This window comes from Oenanthe melanoleuca, chromosome 3 (genome assembly GCF_029582105.1).
Source record: "Oenanthe melanoleuca isolate GR-GAL-2019-014 chromosome 3, OMel1.0, whole genome shotgun sequence".
Taxonomy (NCBI): domain Eukaryota; kingdom Metazoa; phylum Chordata; class Aves; order Passeriformes; family Muscicapidae; genus Oenanthe; species Oenanthe melanoleuca.
The window spans coordinates 33854637-33874749 of NC_079336.1; the positions used below are offsets into that span (position 1 = coordinate 33854637).

At 41.0% G+C, this 20113-nt stretch overlaps 1 protein-coding gene across 2 annotated transcripts; it reads right to left on the bottom strand.

Annotated features, from left to right (window-relative positions):
* Positions 1 to 1730: 1730 nt before the first annotated feature.
* Positions 1731 to 18435, bottom strand: AKIRIN2 (akirin 2). 2 transcript variants are annotated; one of them, XM_056487824.1, is made up of 5 exons: positions 17644 to 18435; positions 7311 to 7454; positions 6444 to 6593; positions 2733 to 2804; positions 1731 to 2414 (listed from the first exon to the last, which is right to left on the bottom strand). In XM_056487824.1, exons 1-5 carry the CDS (start codon positions 17846 to 17848, stop codon positions 2404 to 2406), a joined length of 582 nt encoding a protein of 193 aa, XP_056343799.1. In that variant the 5' UTR covers positions 17849 to 18435; the 3' UTR covers positions 1731 to 2403. The 2 variants fall into 2 exon arrangements, with proteins under 2 accessions (XP_056343799.1, XP_056343800.1); XM_056487825.1 differs by having other exon boundaries at positions 6444 to 6578; positions 17644 to 18329.
* Between the last annotated feature and the right edge of the window lie 1678 nt (positions 18436 to 20113).

Consider the following 20113-nt stretch of genomic DNA (forward strand, 5'->3'; position numbering starts at 1 on the left):
TACATACAAGTGGCAAAAATATTCTACACATGGCCCCCACAAAATGTAGTGCCAAGAACTGTGTAGCTACTGAACTGTACCCATTTCTCCTTGACTCAAAAGCCTTTGAAAAGGCTCTGCAAAACAGGTTTGTTTTCAAGCACCAATCAGCTCCTCACACTACCCCGATTTCCCTAATTTTTTCAACAGCCATCAAGCTGCCAGCCATTTTCCTACTGAAGAGTATGTCTCTTGTAAGAACAGGCCTTTCATGTGTGATTCATCACACCAGATACTGGCACTGAGATTAGCAAAAGGAGCCAGTTTGAAATCCAAGACAGAACAAGCAGCAGCTTAAAAAAATGAAAAATTTCAAAGAATGCAACTTTTGTTTCCAAAACAGGCACAACTTAAGCATACCACAGCTGCTATACATCAGCACCCATAGTGCCATGCTTTTCATCTGCCACAAGACTGCTTATTATGCATCAATTTGGACCAGTGCAGGAGTGGCTGGGTGCTAGCATGACATCACTGCTTATTCATTAATCTTAATATCCCAAAGGAAAAGATAAAAACACAGGAAATACATGAGATGTATGAGGATGCCAGAATTTGCATGGTGGTCCACTTAGAAGAAGTGATTTTCCTAGCCTGGGCAATTTAATAAAAAGAGGTCCAAAAGTGAGGAGAAGGAAGAAGAGGGACTGAGGACTTCAAGGCAGACAACAAAAATTACAGCCCTTGATAGTTTTATCTTCAGTGACAGACCTGAGAGGGGAGTCTAGCAGAGATTTCTCATTTCTGGGCTTCTGAAAATAAAGTAGAAATAACCCAAATATTTAGACAAGATAGGTTTCAGGAAAGTGAGCAGAAAATATTCTGATATTGTGCCAACATGTCCATTTCTGAGCCTTCACAATGCCATTCCTAAGTGAGCTCACCAAGAAGCAGAACTCATCACAGGCTTCTCTGATACTGTAAGCAAGCATGAACCAACTACCAAGTTCATCTACCAACTTCAACTCAAAACTCCTCTGTTAATCTGAGATGAAACAGAGATCTATCACAGAGCAGACTTCCATTTACCCAGAAGCTGACAGTAAGTTACAAAGACAGCAGTTTATAATCAAACAATTACTTTGAAACTGCTTTCTTGTCCCCAAAGCAGGTGACTGAAGGCCTTTGGTAGCAATACCTCCACCCCACAATACACAGATCTGGACTTGCCATGTAGGAACTTGGCAGTGATTCAGATCCAGCAGTGCCCAGACAGCAGCAGCCAGCACCAACACAGCAATCTGTCAACAGCTGAATGCATCCAACAAGGCTCTCAACCCTCAACAGGCATTACACACCTTCAGCTCTTGCAATACCTACACTGTTCCAGCTTACACTACATGCTCCTGCTCTATCTCATGAACACATTTCCTTTAATGTGTCACTGGAATCTGAAGGAAGGCAAGTGCAGCTGCTGTTTGAGTCATCTGCAGCAAGTTACATCACCAGTTTTGTGTCTGTTCCGTACCAAACATGAAAACATGTATCTTCCTCAACATGAAACAATACAGTCGATCTATGGAACATTTCTCTGCTTCTGAAGAATGACCTGAGATTTTAATCCACCTCCTTCTCCTTATCTAAAACTGACCCCCCACTATTGCTAGTAAATAAAGTTTTCATTTAAACACTCAGATTTAAGTTTATTCACACACAGCAAAAGTTCCACCTGCATATTAAAAACAAACAGATTAGAAGTAAATGTTTTATTCTTCCAACTAAATTCCAGTACTACAAGGGCAGTAAAACAATGATACACTGAAAAATTGCAGCAATAAACATTTGTTAAAGACTGATAGAATAAATAAAAACTACAAAAATGAGAAATCATATAAACCCATTCTTAACCCCCAAAAAAGTCATGGAATACAGAAATGCCCTCCTTCACTATTTCACAGGCAGTACTGTGGGCTATTTGCTTAAAATTGTCCTGGGATTACATTCTAACTTAACTGTGATTACAGCTCTGTTGTAGTGCACAGTTATGAAAACCACACTAACTTCAGTCAGAAGTGTCATTCTACATTTTTATTTACACAACCAGTGAAGGGCAACTTCTAGAACACCAGCTTTAATCCTTTACTTTTTCAAACTTATTAACATAAGAAGCCAAATCGTAATGATACAGCAAATGAGGCCACTGGTATTATTACAGGTAGCAAAGGTCCACATCCAGGTGGTACTGACATCAGGGAGCACTCCAAAACCAGTTGCTGCATAAGAGTGGTTGCCACTGACAAAAGCTTGAAATAACCTGTGTTCACAGGGGGAAAAAAATATGGCATTGCTGCAAGTCTTTACTGGGATAGCTTGCAACAATAAAACAGGGTGTATAGGGCAGCCCACATATGCAGAAAGTGTGATTCATGAAACATCTGGAAAGAGAAAAAAAAAAAGAGGGGTTAATGACAGCAGTACCAAATATCAGCTCTGTGCAAACCTTCTACTATGGTAGGATCAAAACTGGTCTCAAAACTAAAACCCCAACATGCTATGGGAAACCAGTTGTAGATGTTTTAAACACAGGCTGCATTTTCTCTCACACCTCCCTTTCAATTTCAATATTCCATATTCTCAATTTCGAGTATTTTACCTTGGGGCTTAGCAGCTTAACAGCAAACAACGGCCATTTAAATTATTGAACACTGGGTAATTCAATGCTGCTCCAGGGACCAGAAGAAAGAGATACTCACAACTGGCAGGCTGTTCTCCATATCGTCGCATGATCTGATCATGCGTGAACTTCACAAATGCGTCATATTGTTCTGCAAGGATGAAGCATTACCAATATGAGTATTCAGTTTAAATCAAGCAGAAAAATACTCAGAAATCATTTCTTTACACTTAGAAATCATACAACTTAAGCACATCCCCAACTAGTAGTAGTTTTAAATAACTTAATACAGTTTGTAGCTGCCATTTCTTTTTGTTCATCCAGAACAATTCAGTCAATGTCCCTTTAATTAAAAGGCTCTCCCTTACAAACTTCTGTAAATGAGAAAGATGGCAGTAATCTCTAAGAGAATTATGCTGTACATAACGAAGACCTCAATATACCTCACACCTGCTAAGTATCACACACCGTATTTTGAAGAAATTAAGTGCCCTTTTACAGATCCATAATGGAGGCAGAGTAGTTAAGGAAAACACAGCATAATTTGTCTGCTCCTACCACTACCATATATAAGAAAATTAATTTAATAAAATGGAAACACAAAAGTACAGGAAAGGGATTTGCTACAGAGTTAGAAATTCTATTTGCTGATTGCCAGAAAGCCAAAAGCAAACAAGAAACTAAAAGGATGAAATGCTAAGTCACTAAGTTTTAAGTAATTCCAATCACAAAAGTAGCTACTATGGAAGACATATAGTTGACTGTGGACTGCATGAAAATGGTTACTGTGTCATCTGAAATTAAATTTTGATATGAAACATACTTGGCTTTGAATTAAGCACTGTTATTTCCCAGAAAGGTTACTTTTTCTATACACACATACATACAAATACATTCACAATACTTTATTCAGTTTTAATACTGCACTCATCAGCAGGATATCACCTTTCAGAATTAGGAAATTGAACAAGGAGAGTAATATCTACCAGATGCTGCTCCTCTCCATTCCCCTTCCTCCCTTGTGGAAAAATACATGTGCAGCAATGTGGGGTTTTCTGAGAAAAGGGCAAGGTCAAAGAAGGCAATCTTCAACCAAAAATGCTGTTAGATTTGTAGTGGTTCCTAGTCCCACAGGTTTGCCCCAATAAAGTCCCCATCCTCTCGCAGGGATGAGCTTCACCTTTGAAGTAAACAGGGTATCAGTAATCAGCAAGCAGTGCCCAAAGCAGCAGCCCAAAGTACGGAGCAGACCCAAAGATCTAAGGACATTCATCCCTGACCAAGGGGGCCTGTGTCACAGCAGCCAGCTCCCCTCTGCCACAGGCAGCACCTGCTGCACTGCACTTCTGACCAGTGGCTTTCCAGCAGCCATGCAACGACTTCAGCCAAACAATAAAATAACTCAAAGAGCAGACTGAAAGAACTAGTGCACCAAAACCATTTCAAAAAATAACAGCAACTAAAACTTTTCCTACAAGTATGCATTAAAGGCCAAAATCGAACTTGCAAATGTTCTTGTTTAAAGGTGGAAGTCAACACACACAGCTGCTTTGTAACATCATTTCTGTTAGAATTACAGCTTTGCAAATTTTTAAAAAATCCAGTTACTAAAAAGCCCCTTTCTTGTGACATTCAGATTCAGAGGTTAAGCAGTCCAAAGGTAGGAACAGCCTACAGTGAACTACTTGAAAATTTAAGTGAACACTGCACAAATACTCATATCACTGTGTCATATACATCCCAACTATTTTAAGTCAGGTGGCTAAATGAGATGAATCCAAATACAATTATGATACTATAAAAGGCTGTTTTTCACATTCTTTAAAACCTTTCAAGCTAGTCGTTGCTAAGGCTCTTGCAAAACCAAGTTTGCGCTTACACAGCGGTTTCAGGTGACAGAGGCAGGAAGAGAAATCAGGGCATTACAATGATCTGAGTTTTCCATTTACCAAACACTTTCTCTGCATGAAAAGCAACTCTGCTTGCAAAGAACATGGAAGAAGGAAAGAATAGGCAGCATCTGGCTAAGTACCTACATGACAACTCTGATTCAGAAAATTCCCAAGATGCAAACATTCAGTTAAGCCACCTGAAAGAAGCTATTCAACTGAGATTTATTATGGAATTTCCAGTCACATTTCCTTTGACTTCACTTCTGTAACAAAGAGTATTACCTTACTGCACAAAGTTTAGAAAAGAATATAACCATTCTGTCAGCAGACAGCCATAACTGGCCTTCTATGTAAGGAATTTCTAAATTCTTTTGCCAGTATTTAAATATAATGTTCAACATATAATGTTGAAAATGTATTAGTGGCTTAATATACACAATCTCCCTAATTGCTCTTCTGGTGAGCACCACGGTAAGAACAAGTAAACCTAAATCATCTCACTAAACCACAATTCCCAGATAGAATTTAATCTCCTCCCTTTCCCAAAAAAATTCCCCAAGAATGCTCCCTTTGGGACTGAGATACAAAGCAATGTTAAGAAACTTGACAGAGGGGCTTCCTGTTTGTAAAGAACTACTACTTGCCTGGAAAAACTGTAAATCTATCTGGTCTTCAAATGGTTATTAACCCTGTTAAATGAAATGCATTTAAGAAAATAGAAATTACTTAACTCCTAACATATATGAATGAGGAGAAAAGTTCTATAGAGCCCTAATTCATCAGGCTGAAGCCTGATGAAGAAAAACACTGAAATGGAACACCAGGCCCAAAGCAGCAGAAGTATTCATGGCTCTAGTTATAGTTTTAAATACATGCAAATTTAAGAGGGACATAGAACTATAGCAATTTCTTACACAGAAATGGCAGATCATCAAGTGTAGAACATTAACAGAATCTCAGCTGCAGAGACAATACTACCACAAGCAACCCACAAACGTGGTGACTTTCTGCATGTGCATGCCTGTAAAAGGTTTTATTCCCACCTGAAGAGACCTGCCAACTTCAATTCTGATGTTTTCAGGTGGGAAGCAGAACAGCTGTAAGTATTCAAAAGCAAGTATGTGGAGCAGTGTGCTCAGATTTTCATTATCATCACACTAAATATTAAATTAGATTTCAAATCATACTGTGAAAGCACCTACCTCTGAATGCACAAGAATTTAGGTGCTCAAATACTAGGCAAGAGGCTTACAAGTAAAGGATCTCAAAAACTGAAGAAAGGTCATATATACAATGCTGACATTAGCATGATCTTTATGGAAAGATAAGCTGGCATCAGGTGCCAAGAATTTCAGCTGAATTGTGAAATACAAGAATTCATCATGGAGCATCAGAAAAACAGTTGAACTCAAGTTGATTCTCAAGCAGATACCAAACACTGCTGGCAGCAGTGTGATGGTAAGTACTGGGAAGAGAAAGGGAAATCTTAGGAATTGTCATCTTGCCAAATTCCAGAAAAAGGACATCAGTTCCCAAGCAGGAAAAAAATAAAACAGAAAACCAATCCTTCAAAAAGTGCTCTAAAGGCAGTCTTTCTGGAGGAAAGAAATAAAAAAAGAAAAAGAAAAAAAGGGGGGGGAAACTGTCAATTCAGCCACAACAGCAAGAGAAAGTTCTAACTGAAATAAAACCACTGTCTGCGCTGAGTAGCAATAACTAAGAGTCATACTTTCTAGCCAAAGCAGCACAGAAGGAAAAAAACCTATCAAAGAGAGTAAACACTATTTTTTCTGTCATGTATGCAACCCCATAATTTCATCAAGATTAGGTCAGAAAAAAACATACACAAAAGTAAGAAAAGTTTTAAGCTTTCAAACACACTCTGGACTGCAAGATACCTGCAAGTTTTGTGGTCAAAATTTCTTCATACTCTTCACGGATTTTCTCTTCACGCTCTTTCAGCAAACGTTCACAGATCATTCCAACTTGTCTGAGAGTAAACAGGGGCTGCTCTTTTTTCAACGGTGATGATGCTGCAGATGAAGTACCTAACAGTAAATATTTGGGCATATCAATTTACAATTACAAGTAGATCAGAACCAGTTTTTTACAGTCAGGTTTTTTCACACCTTTTACATTAAAGGAACTTTACAAAGCCTTTGAAGAATACTATCTCTGCTATTTCATCCTCCTAATTACTACTGAAGTAGAACTGGATGCTCAAAAGGAAGACATCTGCAATGGACAACGCACACAGCTACCAAAACTCCAAGAGTGTTACACAAACACTGTGAACACCACTGACATGGCACTTGCCACATACAAATTTAAGCTTCTCTTTCATACAAAAAATTATAGTACGGTATATTGGTGCCGAGACAGCTGCTTTGCAAAAGCCTATTATAGTATCAGTGACAGAGTAGGCAGAATGGTTTCCTGAAAATAATACCAGGTTTTTGTCCAACCAATTCTTAAAGTGAAAAGCTACCACCTTCCACCAATGCCGTTACTGCCAAAAAAAAAAAAAAAGCAGGAGTAACTAGTGAGAATGTGTCATACCACAACAGGTAACAGGGAAAACTATTTACTCAAAGGGAATCTGACAGAATAACAGAATACAGCAGAATTACACGCAATTTATGTAAAAAAAACCCCTCCAGTAACTGGTGAGAAGGTGCCATAAAGCACCAAGTAACTAGAAAAAAATGTTTACACAAGCAGAGTCTAAGAAAACATAGGAAAATTACACAGAATTATCTGGGTACCTGGCAAAGCTGGTCCAGTAAGGAGAAATGCATGTGGCTGTGCATCAGTAGAACAACAAGGATCTGTCTGCTGGAAGCTATTTTCTAAATGTCTTCTCTTCTGCATGCGTTTGTACTCCTGTTTTATGTTATACAGAATTTGTTCTAAAAAGAAGAAAAAAAGAAACAAAAAAACCCCTAAAATAAATATCTTTACATTTTACCATTTCACTTGATTTCCACACAAACATCAAACAAAACATCAAATGCTGTAGATAAATAACAGATGATAAAAGATATACAAACTCTTCAAACATGACCTGCAAAACCTGCAATGTTTTACCTAAGACATAAAACCATTAAAATAATTAAAAGAAAGGTAACCTAGACTGTTTTCACCAGGAGAACACCAGCAAAAATGTTCTTAGTTAAGTATTGGCTAACAAAAAAAACCCAGCAGCCCAAAATTTAGGAACGATACCATGTGCATGGATAAAAATTTGGCTAGAAAACTTGCACTAGTATTAATTATCTTTGTTTCATACATATTCAATTTAATATTTCATCTCCACACAGCATTTGTCACTCATACAACAAGAGACTCTAGAATAAAACATCCATATGAATTGCCATTCCTCTCTGTAGGTTAAGTGGCCTACAGACAGCAGAGTGAAGAGGAAAACAAATTTATACAATACGCATAAAGCACCTACTGCTTAAAATATCAAAGAATTGGAAGCTGACAGGAAAAATACAAAAGCTTTCCACAACATTTTTGACAGCCTCAAATTTATCCAAGTAAAATACAGTGGATGGATCAGCAGTCTCTTTTGAAGGAGTATGGTAGTATGTAGTGCAGCCTTTGATTGCAATGAATAAAGTACAGCAAATTATTTTAATAATCTCATCTCCACTGTAGAATCATAAGGGAGAAACGAATCCTTGCAACTACCAATCCTTTGTGCCTTCTCTCACACATTTGGTATGAAATTCCACCAAATGGCTCTCAAGTGCATCAGTGGCCTAACTGTATATCCTCTGGCAGTGTAAAATATTCAAGAAAATAAAGTTATCTTCTACTTTTTACATAACACCTTCCTATAAGGAAATTTTCAAAGACTCTCATCCTTTATGAGAACTCTTAGTTTTAAATGCTCAAATGCATTAAGAAAAAGATTATCTGCACGACTGGCTTCCACTGACACTTCTAGACTTTTTAGCAAAGACAACTTTCTAAAACTCAGGTGCATATAAATCTACATGACCATGTCAGAGTAACAAAGGATGTCACTCAGAACCTTCCTATCTCTGCCACATTTTGCCAGTACAATACCATGAAAACTTAAACCAAATTTCATGTTTGTAATCAGTATGCTACTGAGGTTCAATATCTGAACGTTTCTAATTAGGAACCATGTCATGCAGGTAACTTCTGCTACCACCTTCTTCAGTCAGTGGCTGAAGCCTCTGCTAGACCAAGTGGAAACAAACACCAATTCTCAGCTCAGATGTTCAAATACTGACATTGTTCAATTCCATGAGTCAGTCTAGACATTTCCAATTTATAAAAGGAGAGAATCTGAGTCAACAGGAGTGCCAGCAAAGGAGCTTCTTGGATTTTGTCCACTGATACCTTTTCAGCCTGCAGCTGTAAAATTTTCAACTGTCTAATGGGAGGTCAGTAATATGGTTCAAAGAAGCAGCAAATGCAGAAGACAGTAATAAAATAGTAATAAAAAAGCACAGCAGGTAAATTAAGAGAAGGAGTCACAAGAAAGGGGTGCTGGGGGGATGGAGGATTCATACTTTCTGTAGGACTAGATACACACATTCCTACTATACAGTACCAAAGTACCTAAACCATGTTAAATCAAGATGCAGTCAGGCTTCCAAAATTACACAGAATCCCACGTAGAGTTGGTCATGTGCACGCCCACATCAGAGAATGGCCTAACAGTATTTATACTCAATGGCATTATGGTGGTAGAACAATACTTCTCAAAATCAAGCACTGTTCTGGCTGAAGCGATACAGCATAATTTTGAATGGGAACCAAATCAGCTAAAGCATGTTTACACTACAAGAAACATGACTGCACATATTCACACTGCATTTGTATTAACTGAAAAACATAACAGACCACGACCATCCTTCACTATGACTACTTTGTCCTGGCCATACTTTTCAAACTCCATGTGAACTGCAAAAAATACCAGCCAAATTTCAGGTGTAACAACTCAGACAAAAATATTTTCTATAGTTCTCCCTTCTTTTATCTTTATTGCAGAAACATTCTCAAACCACATTAATCACCAAAAAAAAAAAGTAAACAGACTTTGGTCAACTGATAAAACTTCAAGAGTTAAATCAACAGTCATATGCCATGTCCCCATTCAGTCCTAACAAACAATGGAAATTAAACAAGGAATAATTTACAGAAAATGTTAGAACACCAGCCAAAATAGTGTGGACTTTGGGAAAACAGTAACAACTAGGATAGAAAATTAAGATTTGTGCACCTAAGATACATGATTCTATTCCAAATTATACTGAATTGTGACCAAGAAGTCTCAATGATATTACAGCAATTTCATCTACTTCTAATTTGGCAACACTTTTTACACTGTCACCTTCAAATCTTGCTGTGAAAATCACTTCAGCTAAAAGTATAGAACTAAGCAAAGTTTAAGAGAAAGGACTGTTTAAACATGACACACATGGCAAACAGCAACCAGGAGGAAAAAAAAGCCTGAAATTTTAAGCACTGACTGAACACTTGCTAAGCATTTCTGCAACTTGGTTTGTTAAATGGTATTCCTCTATTCAGACTGACTTACAAGATTTAAGGCACCACTGCTCAGAACAGAAAACTGGACTGTAAGGTGTACTCAGTACCTTGCTCATAGCAGGCAAGGAGACTGACTCATTTCATACTTACCAATTTTCACCACTTATAAAATGGAGATCAAGAGTCAAGAAATGCAAGTTTAACATAGCAACAAACTTTCAATGACTATTCATGTGAATGATGAGACCAGGAATGTTCAAATAAAGCAGGCACATTTTTATATCAGCAAAGACTAAGTAGACACTCTTATTAACTCACAATAGTGTAAAATCTTAAGACTTAAAACTGCTTCTCTGTGAAGTGAAATGTAAGCCTGCAAATATTATGACTCATTTTAAAAGAAAATATGAATGCCAAACTAAAATCATCTAATACAGTAAGAAAAACTGCTTAAATGCACCAAGTTACTTCTCCATTTACACTTCTGTTTCATAATTCTACACAAATATATTAACAACATTTTTATAGCATCTCAGCACTTGCAGAAAGGTATGAAATATTAAGGTAGTGCAAACCAGACAACTTCTGAACATGATCTATACAGCAGACATCTAACTGTAAAGACTTTTAAAAATCTGACCTAGTTAAACAAATCTTAGAATTAGTAGATCCAACCTACTTTTGCTTCTAGAAAGTCTTCCTGCTTTTTCAAGTTTAGTTTTTTAACTTATCCAGCTTCCAATTAGTTCTGACTATTCTCTCTGCAGTGCACAACTGAATTAAATGTGCTCTGATGTCAAACACAGCACAAGTTATGTGCCGCTGTGTGGAGGCCCAAACTGTCCTTTAAACCAACGACAAACATTTCAATTAACAAATTACTTTATATATAAAAATTCAGAATCTGAAAATACACTCGTTAAAGAAAATCTACTGTCACCCTAAGACTATAAAATTTACGTAAGAACTTGCATTACATATATTACAACTTATTAGATATTTCAAAAGCTTTCATCCACTTTGTACATACACTGAAGCTCAAATCAGATATACATCAGACAATGATTTGATCTGAGATGACAAAAGGAATATACTTAATATGATGAAACACACATCACTGTGTTGTGAGGCCTATCCTCAGTTTCTTTGTAATTACACGCTGCGTTTCCTGCTGGTTACAGCTGCCTCTGAAGGCACTGAGATATTTAGCAGGCAGAGGTGCTGAAAGTGAAAATGAGACTTGCTGAATCTGGTGTAGCAGCAAGAAAAAGCCACACTGCTAACACACAAATAGAATTAGTACTTCATACCTAGTGTTTCAAATTCAACATGACTATGAATCTCCACCAGTTACACAGAACCTGTTTTATGCTACCTTCTCCTTCAGGTTCAAGGCTATGATTAAGAATGACAAATGAAAATTGGTATTGCCTCACCATAACCATCAAAGGCATCAGGGATTCAGTCAAATACACCTGAATATAATGAAATGGATACCCTTTTTTTTATCCAGAGCTCTGTACTGAGAGCAAAAAGTTGAGTACATAGGTTAAATTTTGCATTAAGATCTTTCAGAACCTTAGATGCCATCTGGAGAACAAAGATTTCTGAACCAAGAGAGGTTGAAATATGATTATTACACTAATGGATTACAAAGCCAAATATTCATTTCCAAGGAGTGATGTAGTCACTACTCAGATCCTACTTTCTTTAATTCATGATAAGATGTCAAGTTAATATTTTTCAAAATTTTGCCACCTAATTACATCATCCTGACCTGTAATTACCTAGAAATTATGTACAAAGGAAACAGCAGTTCAACTTAAAAAGTTAACAAGGCAAACAACTATTTTCTCCATTTTAATATCTGCTTATCAACTATGAAGGTGCTGACTGTTTCACCTGAAGGACTTTCTTCTTTGGGCTTGATTTTTAAACTATCAATCTCTCATCACAGCTCCTGGATTCTCTGATTTAGCTAAAGGAAAATTCAGCAAAACACACAGGAAGGTGACTCAATGCACTGAAATCAGAGTAGCAGTCTTCCTGGCCTGAAATGGAACCTTTAGCTCAGGTTTCAGTTTGCAATGTCACCATTCAACATATGCATTCAAACTTGAAGCATGCCTGAGATTTCTTCTAAGTAATCAATCAAACACTATCCTGATGTCAATGACATAAGTCTTTAGGGATTTCACCTTCTGTTAAAGCAAAACTGCTCCACTGTCCATCAGGCCTTCAACCTTATTCAACATCTAGGTGATGTTACCACATTCCTACTTTTGGTTTCCCACCAGACTACTGACATACAATGCTTATTTTAAGATGCCCCTAAAGGCAGCACTGCAGCAGAGCAATGGGTAAAGGTATTCCTCAGGGGTTTTTTTCTACTTAACCAGGGAACCCTGGCAGAGACAGAAATTAAAACAACCCAAATATTCCTATTTCGTGCTTTTGTCTCAGGTATCAACCACTCCACTTATGCTTCTCAATCAGGCTAAGAGGCTAGTAACAGAATGTATTACTTTTGGAAACCATGCTCCCCCTCAAAGGAGCATGCTCTAAGCTGGAGAGAAAACACTGATAAATGGGTACATGCTGACACCTCACAGCCACTGGCTATAGCTACAGAACAGACAGAAGCAGCTTGCCACAAACTGGGGCACAGAGCAGACCACCTCTAGAGGATCCAGTTACTCCAGGTTTCAGGCTGACAGAAGTTCTGGTTCTCCCACAGGCTAGATGCTCACATATGAATTAGCTCATTCTGTAAATGTGTTATTTCAGGAAGTCCCAGTTGTCCTGATCAAGGGATTGAGGAATGAAAAATAAATCAAGCAATGCAAAATGTATTAGACACAGCAATTAGATCTCTCCCTTCACACAAAATGTCACATTGCATTTATCAGACTTGCCATTGAAAAAAAAACCCAGCTTCAACATTTTATGACATCTACGACCAAGTGTATTTAACATTTATAGTCACCACAGGCATCTACACAGAATTTTTTCATATAAATTAAATTATGAAGTCCAGATGCAGCCATTACGTGACTTTTTTAAGGGGTGGGAATGTTTTGTTTTTTAAAATCCTAATGACTTCTGCAATACTGGAGCAGAATGAGAAACTTGGCATCTCACTGAGATAATTTAGCAATAAATACACATGCGGATAAGTTAACAAAACAAAAATTAGGCAGAAAGAGATGCAGCACTACTAATACATCACATTCCAAAGCCACTGGATTTGCTCATTTAAAAGCCAAACCTATGCTTGGCCATTGCCTGACCAAGTTTCAGATAGAAGTAGTTCAGTTTGCTCAAGAGGGCAATTCAAAGGTCATAGGAGGACAGCTCACAGGGAAGACTAACAGTTCCTCCTATTCAATAAGGTCAAAGACATTTTCTTGCATTAATTTTGAAAAATTGTGTCAATTACATCAATCTTTTTCCAGACTATTCTGTGAAAGAAAAAGGACATACTAAAGGCAAATTTATCTACCTTCTGTTTGTAAAGAAACCCCCATGAGAGGCCTGTTCTCAACAGCTCCACCCACTAAAGTTTTTAGTTTGCAGCATTAGTTAGTTGCTGGGAAGTGTTGAAGAAGATGAATGTTTCAGATGGAGAAAAACTGCATGTGCTAAAGTCGGTGGATTTTTAAATGATTTCATCCTTTCTGACTGCATAAAGGTCTTTCAAGTTAACCTCTGGTTTTGGATGAAGTGTGGAAAAAAACCCTGTGATCTCAGTCTGTCTGTTCAGAGTGTCTATGTACCAGGAATTAGGAGATTTAAATCCCTAAGATCAACATTATTTGTCCCTTCTGACCCTCCAATTCCTTTCAGATGTATTTCCCACTGTAGACTCAATCTCAGAAATGTACAGACATGCAGGCTTTCAACAACTAACCTGCCTCTGAATTTAAAAAAATTTAAGAGTATTTTTTTCTTTTTTTTCTCTCACTCCTGAACAATCTGTTATCTGGGTAAAACTGCAAACAATGGCTCCAAAACATCCAGCAGAGAACAGAGAAATAATATTGCTAATGTTTTCTCCTTTCACCCTTGAATTCATTTAACAGCTTTGAAACAGAAAAGCACCCTTTGGACTTCAGAGGAAACCAAACAAGTCTATGCATAACACACAGGCAGCATCCAGACCCAGGTGCAGATATTCTGATAACACAAAACAGTCTCATTTATAGCTAGAACTTATATGAAACTAAAACTCATCTGTAGTATTCAAGCAGTAAAAAAATATTTAAGAGGAGCTGCACTGCTTATAGTGAACAGTTTTAAAAAACATCAATCTACATGCAAACAATGCTATTCAAAAATTAGGAAATATACTCATGAGTATGCTCAAGCCAGTAAGCACAATTCCACAGAAAGTACAGACTGTAAAGCCACAATTATAGTTTGGCTGCCAAATTCACCGAGAAACTGGAAGTGACCTAACAGCTGTTCAAATAACCACAAAATATTAAAACACTCTTGTGAGAGATAAATTTCATCTTGAATAAGCCTACCCTCTCTCCAACAGACATTGGTTATTTGTCTATGACCACTCCATACAGACAGCTGTTTTCTCATCTGACTACCACACTGCATTCTCAGTTCTCAGCACACCCCTCAATCAATCTGTATTCTGCTTCCAGATAATTTATTTTTGAAATGATGAACGATGTGGTAAGAAGTCGTGGTGGTGATACAGTCTCCACTGTGTGAAGTTAAACACTACCAGGTCAGAATATCAGATACAAGAAAAATGCTTAAGCATGAACTTAAAGTCTAAGCATCAGGCCCTTAATATCCAGAGCTCTGATTTCATATGAACATTAATTTTCATTATGCAGAATTCAGACAGACACTTTTTAAGTGCTGGAAATCTAGGGATTACAGAAACAGGCTGAGAAAAGCCCAAGCCAAGTCAACAGAAACCTGGCTATTGTTAATAAATTTCCCAACACATAAACTAACACAAAATGGTGACTCGGGAACACTTTTTAAATTGGACTGGAATTCTTTTCACATGTACACCAAGATTTATCTGACCCTAATGCAGATATCTGCATCAGAAATGGTCATGTGAACTCATTTTAGAGTCAATGTAAAGCAATATATATTTCTGCAGCACACTAGGCCTCAGCCTAAGTCAGAGCTCTAGAATAAATCACCTGATTCTTCCAAGTGATTACCAGGAAAAATGCAAACAGTTCACAGGTACATTTACACAATTAGATTAATCACACACAATCTTTCAACAGCCCCGTTTAAAATGATGAGCTCTATTTTGCTCAGTGAGGGTCGAAATGAAATACACACAATGTGATAATACCCCTAATTTCAACTGAAATTAAAAGCTAAGCAAGCTGACTAACAGATACATTTATACCAGCACAGAAAGATTTTTTTTTTTTTCTGTAATGGAAACCAGCAGGAGCTTTTAAGCAAAACCCATGTAAACGTGCACAACTTATAAATGCTTCAAGTTTTGCTTAGGAGTATTCAAGTGCTGTACGAGACATTTTGATTTACTGCCATTCACTCTTCATTATATTAAACACATTTTTTATACATAAAGTACACCCTTGTCTGTACAGAAATCACCTTTTCACATGGCTTACCACCTGCACCTCTGATTTTCTCAGCAGATAAAGAGCCCTGTATTTGCTCAATTTCAATAAAGTAACATATCAGTTTTTAAGCCCTTCAGAATGATCAGGGTAGAAGCTTAGGTATTACCTCAAATACTGCTACAGGCTGTCTCTTCTGAAAATTTTATTGATTTGCCTCCTTTCAGCAATACATATTTACTGACCAGACAATATTTATATTAAATATTCATAACCTAAGCTCTCCAAACCCTAAAGAAATCAAAAGAAATCACTGCAAAGAAATAACACTTATCCTCTAAAAGAATCAAATTAGGTCTGATTTAAAATATCTATTTCAAAGTACATGTAATGCCTCGCTGTACCAGGGAGTGCCATCCATCACAACTCTCATCCCAGACCGCTGACTCATTCAAGATCCTTTCCTAGAGGTTCAAAAAAATATCAAGGCACTGATGCCAAGTTTTTACTCTGTATGCCCTCTATATTTCCTCCAAATTTTTATTATTTGATTAAAACCTCTAAAAAAATGTACTGTACAGTACCGTTTTCCAAACTAAGAATATTGAAACAAGGCATTGTCCTACGTGTAGATGGCAATTTGAACGCTCAAACTTAGTGCCTGGTAACCTGGAGCCAACTTTTATTATAAAAGGGAGTACCAAACACAACAGCGGAAGGAATTCTGCTGCAACAACTGCAGAGGGCCTTTTTTTTTTCCTGCACACAAAGGACACGGATACATCCATACCTCGGCGCTACAGCCGCTCATGGCCGCGAGCCGCACCGGCCCCGAGTGCACTGCTGGAAGCTGCCCACTGGACTAAGCATGGCACGGGCCAATCAATCCTCCGAGCCCCGCCAAGATTAATTCCTTGCTTTTCTCCCTACTCGCTGCTAAAAGGAACTCGGCTGGTTTTTAATTGATAACCATTACACAAGCAGACCTCGAGCTTTTAGGGCCGCCGGTTGACTCATCTCTCGCACCTTAAGAATGTAAAAGGGTTTCGTTCTTGCCCCGCATCTCCCAGACGAGAGGAAGAGACCGCCCGATTCCATTTTATCTGCCCTAAAGGCAACTCTCGCCCTTGCACACAACCGCTTTTAACGCTCGGTTTCCCTACGGAACTTTTAAGGATACCACGGAATGGGTTATCCGGGACGACGGCCCGTATTAAGAGGCTGGGAAGTGGGATTACCCCTTTGTTTTATTCGCTTTTGCCTTTTCCCACCGGCATTTTGCGGGTGATGGATGACAGGCCGGCCTCCCCGCCCTGCCCCCTCGCCCTCCCCCGATGTCTGAGCAACGGGAGGAGGTGCCGCCGCCTCGACCCACCGATAATGGCTGCGAGGAAGGGATCGATTGGGGCCCCGCCGGCTCCCGACCCCAGCCCCACCTCGGTCACACCCCCGCTCCACTCGCCCCTGCGGCTCTCCTTGCCACATCCAGGAGAGCAGGAACAGGAGGGGGAAGGAAGAAAAAAAAAAAAAAAAAAAAAAAAAAAAAAAAAAAAAAAAAAAGAAGAAAAAAAAGCCGGCCACCTCCTTTCCTATGATCGAGCTTCTCCCCAACAGCACCCGCACCCCCACCCCGTCCGCCGCTCGGGTCCCCTTCTCCAGTCTCACACCCCCGCCTTCACCGACCCCTTTCCTATGGCCACCCGCCCGCAGCGGCTCAACCCGCCCCCCCTTCTTCCTCCCCGTCCCTCCTCCTCCCCCTCCTCTCCTGCTGCAAACGGCCATTTCTATTGTGTCTCTCGGTGCCAAGCCGAGCAGGGATCGCCCCGGCCGCTGCCAGCCGCACAGCCCGGCAGAAAATGGCTGGAGGGGGACGCCAGACCCACCCAACCCCCCTCTTCTTCCTCCCCGCTTCCCGGCCGCCCTCCCGGCCCCCTCCCCGCCGAAGTGTCCCGGGGGGGGCTGCCGGGCCCAGGGAGTGCCCGTCCCTCACCTGTGGTGAGCCGGGACGACACCTCTCCGAAGGGCGAGGGCTCCATGCGCAGGTACTTCTGCGGGGAAGAGGCAGCGGCGGCGAAGGAGGAGGAGGCGGCTGAGGCCGGGGCTGACAATGGCGCACATCGCCTTCGCTTCGGGGACGCCGGGCTCAGCAGCGGGTCGAAATCCAGAGTCCTTTTCAAAGTGGCGCCGCAAGCCATGGCGCGGAGCGGCCAAGGGGGCTCGGAGCGAGGGGCAGCGGTGGAGGCAGCAGCAGCCGGCCCTGCCCAGAGGCGTCTTCCCCGCTGTCTGGAGTGGGCTGGGGGGGAGGGAAGGGAAAGGAGGGGGCGGCTGCGTCAGGGCCGCCTCCGCCGCCTCCCCGCCGGCCTCTCTCTAGGGAGCGGCCCCGGCAGCGGCAGCAGCAGCCCCGGTTCAGTCCGGCTGGATCTCCGCTCTCCCTGCCCGCTCCGCCCTGCCCGGCCGGGACAAATTCCGCCCGCGGCCGGTGGCGGGGCACGAGCAGTGCCGAGGGGCGCGGTGCCGGTCCCAGGTGCGCGGTGCGGGGCGGCCGATGCGGGGCGATGGCGATGGCAGGGCCCGGGCGGCGGCGATGGCGGCGGCGATGGCGCTCCCGGCCGTAACCCCCGCACCAGCAATATGGCGTCAACAACAACGCCGCCGGTTCAAACGCCAGCCCCCCCTGCCGCAGAGGCTCACGGGACTCGTGGTTTCCCCGCCCCGTGCCTCGCCGCTCAAAGGCAGGATGGCCACCGGGGAACTGGCACTACAGCTCCCGGCGTGCACTGCGCGGGCAGGGTAGGCTTCCGGGTTCTGGTTTAAATCCCCCCTGGGAGGGTGTGGAGGGGGACGCGGCGGGACCCCGGGGAGGGGCGGCGGGTCTCCTTGGGACGCGGGGCACAAAGGGGGCGATGGGCCCGCCCTACCGCCCCACAGCGCAGTGTCGAGCGAGCCGGGCGGCCGGTGTATGTCCGCGTGGCGCTTGTCTGTATGTGAAATCGGGGGCAAAGTGCGTTTTAGTGGCCTCAACAGTGAGGGCAGAGCCGGCAGCGTGCGGGAGTCTGAGGTGACAGCTAAGGACACTCGTGGAAAGGCCCCGCGATGTCGGGAACTGTGTCACGGCGTAACCGAGTGGTTTCCTTGTAGTTGCATAAAGCACATTCTTGCTTAAGGAGGGTGGCGAGGGAAGAGGTTCAAAGAACTCTGAAGCTGCTGCTGGGAAGAGCACAGCTCTTTCCTGTGCAGCTTCCTGATTGAAACAAACTGTGTTACAGGTCACCGCAGTGGGAAAGCTGACAGAGGTTGATAGCCCCCAGTATATATATAACTTTTAGATTTTATGTATCTAATGTTATTAATTTAACCATGAACACAAAGTCAAGCTGTCTTTGAAAGACAAAATTATAGATACGCCCTCCTAAAGTTTTGACGCTTTAGTGTTTTTTGCTTGTATTCTGAAGTGAAAGCTAGGCTTTCTCTGATGGCATAAAAACCCCACAAACCTTACCATCCCTTGGAAGCAGGATTTACTGTATATGTTTGGTGTGTGGCATATGTTGTTAAGTAAGCCATAGTGGCACCCAGTCAGTCTAAGCACCCATCTGACCATGCTGGCATTGTGGTTGTGCTACTCTTGGGGTAGCTGAGGTTTCAGGTGGTGGGGTGACCTAGCAGAGCCTTCCTTCTCAGCAAATTATTTGTTTTCTGAGACAGACAGCTTGTGACAATGTTGGATCGATTAGGTGAAATTTGCCTTGTGCTTGCCTGAGTTGCCGTGGCCTAAAATTAATACTGGAAAATCGGAAAATGAATCCTCTGCTGTGAGCTGTTCCTCTGAAGAGGAAGTACTTGGAGTGTTTCCTTGGAAATAAGGATGCTGACAAGCCTTTCTAAAACTAAGACAAGTTTTGCTTCTCTGCAGCAAGACTCAGGAAATGTACTGATGTTATTACAGTGTTACAATTGTCCTACTATTAGTGTACTGGTATAACTACTTCTGTGGACACTCTGCTTTGGAATAATGCTGGCTGGTTTTCCATTCATTTAATTCTTCATTTCCATTACATTTCCCTAAGCATACAGCTTTCCCTGCATTTGGGCACTGCTCTTAAATATTCTTACCAAGCACTTAACCCAGCAAGACTAAGGCAAAATTGCTCTTGCAGGTTTTGAATTAAGGAAACCCCAAGTGTCTCTCAGTGCATGTATGATGCACCTGTTTTGTTTGGAGTGCTCTGTGCCCTGCTTCTGCCATCATTTGTATTCTGGGAAGTGCCTGTGTTTGGGTAAGGTAGTGGGGAAAAAAGGTAAGTTCCAGAGTAACCAGCACCTCCCCACTGAAATTATTATTTTAGATATATCTGCATTCAGCAGCAGAAGCAGAGACTTGGTGACATTAACCATGTAGCACTAGATCCTAGGACCATTCAAGCGCAATTTAAATTAATTAAGACAGTCTGAGGAATCAG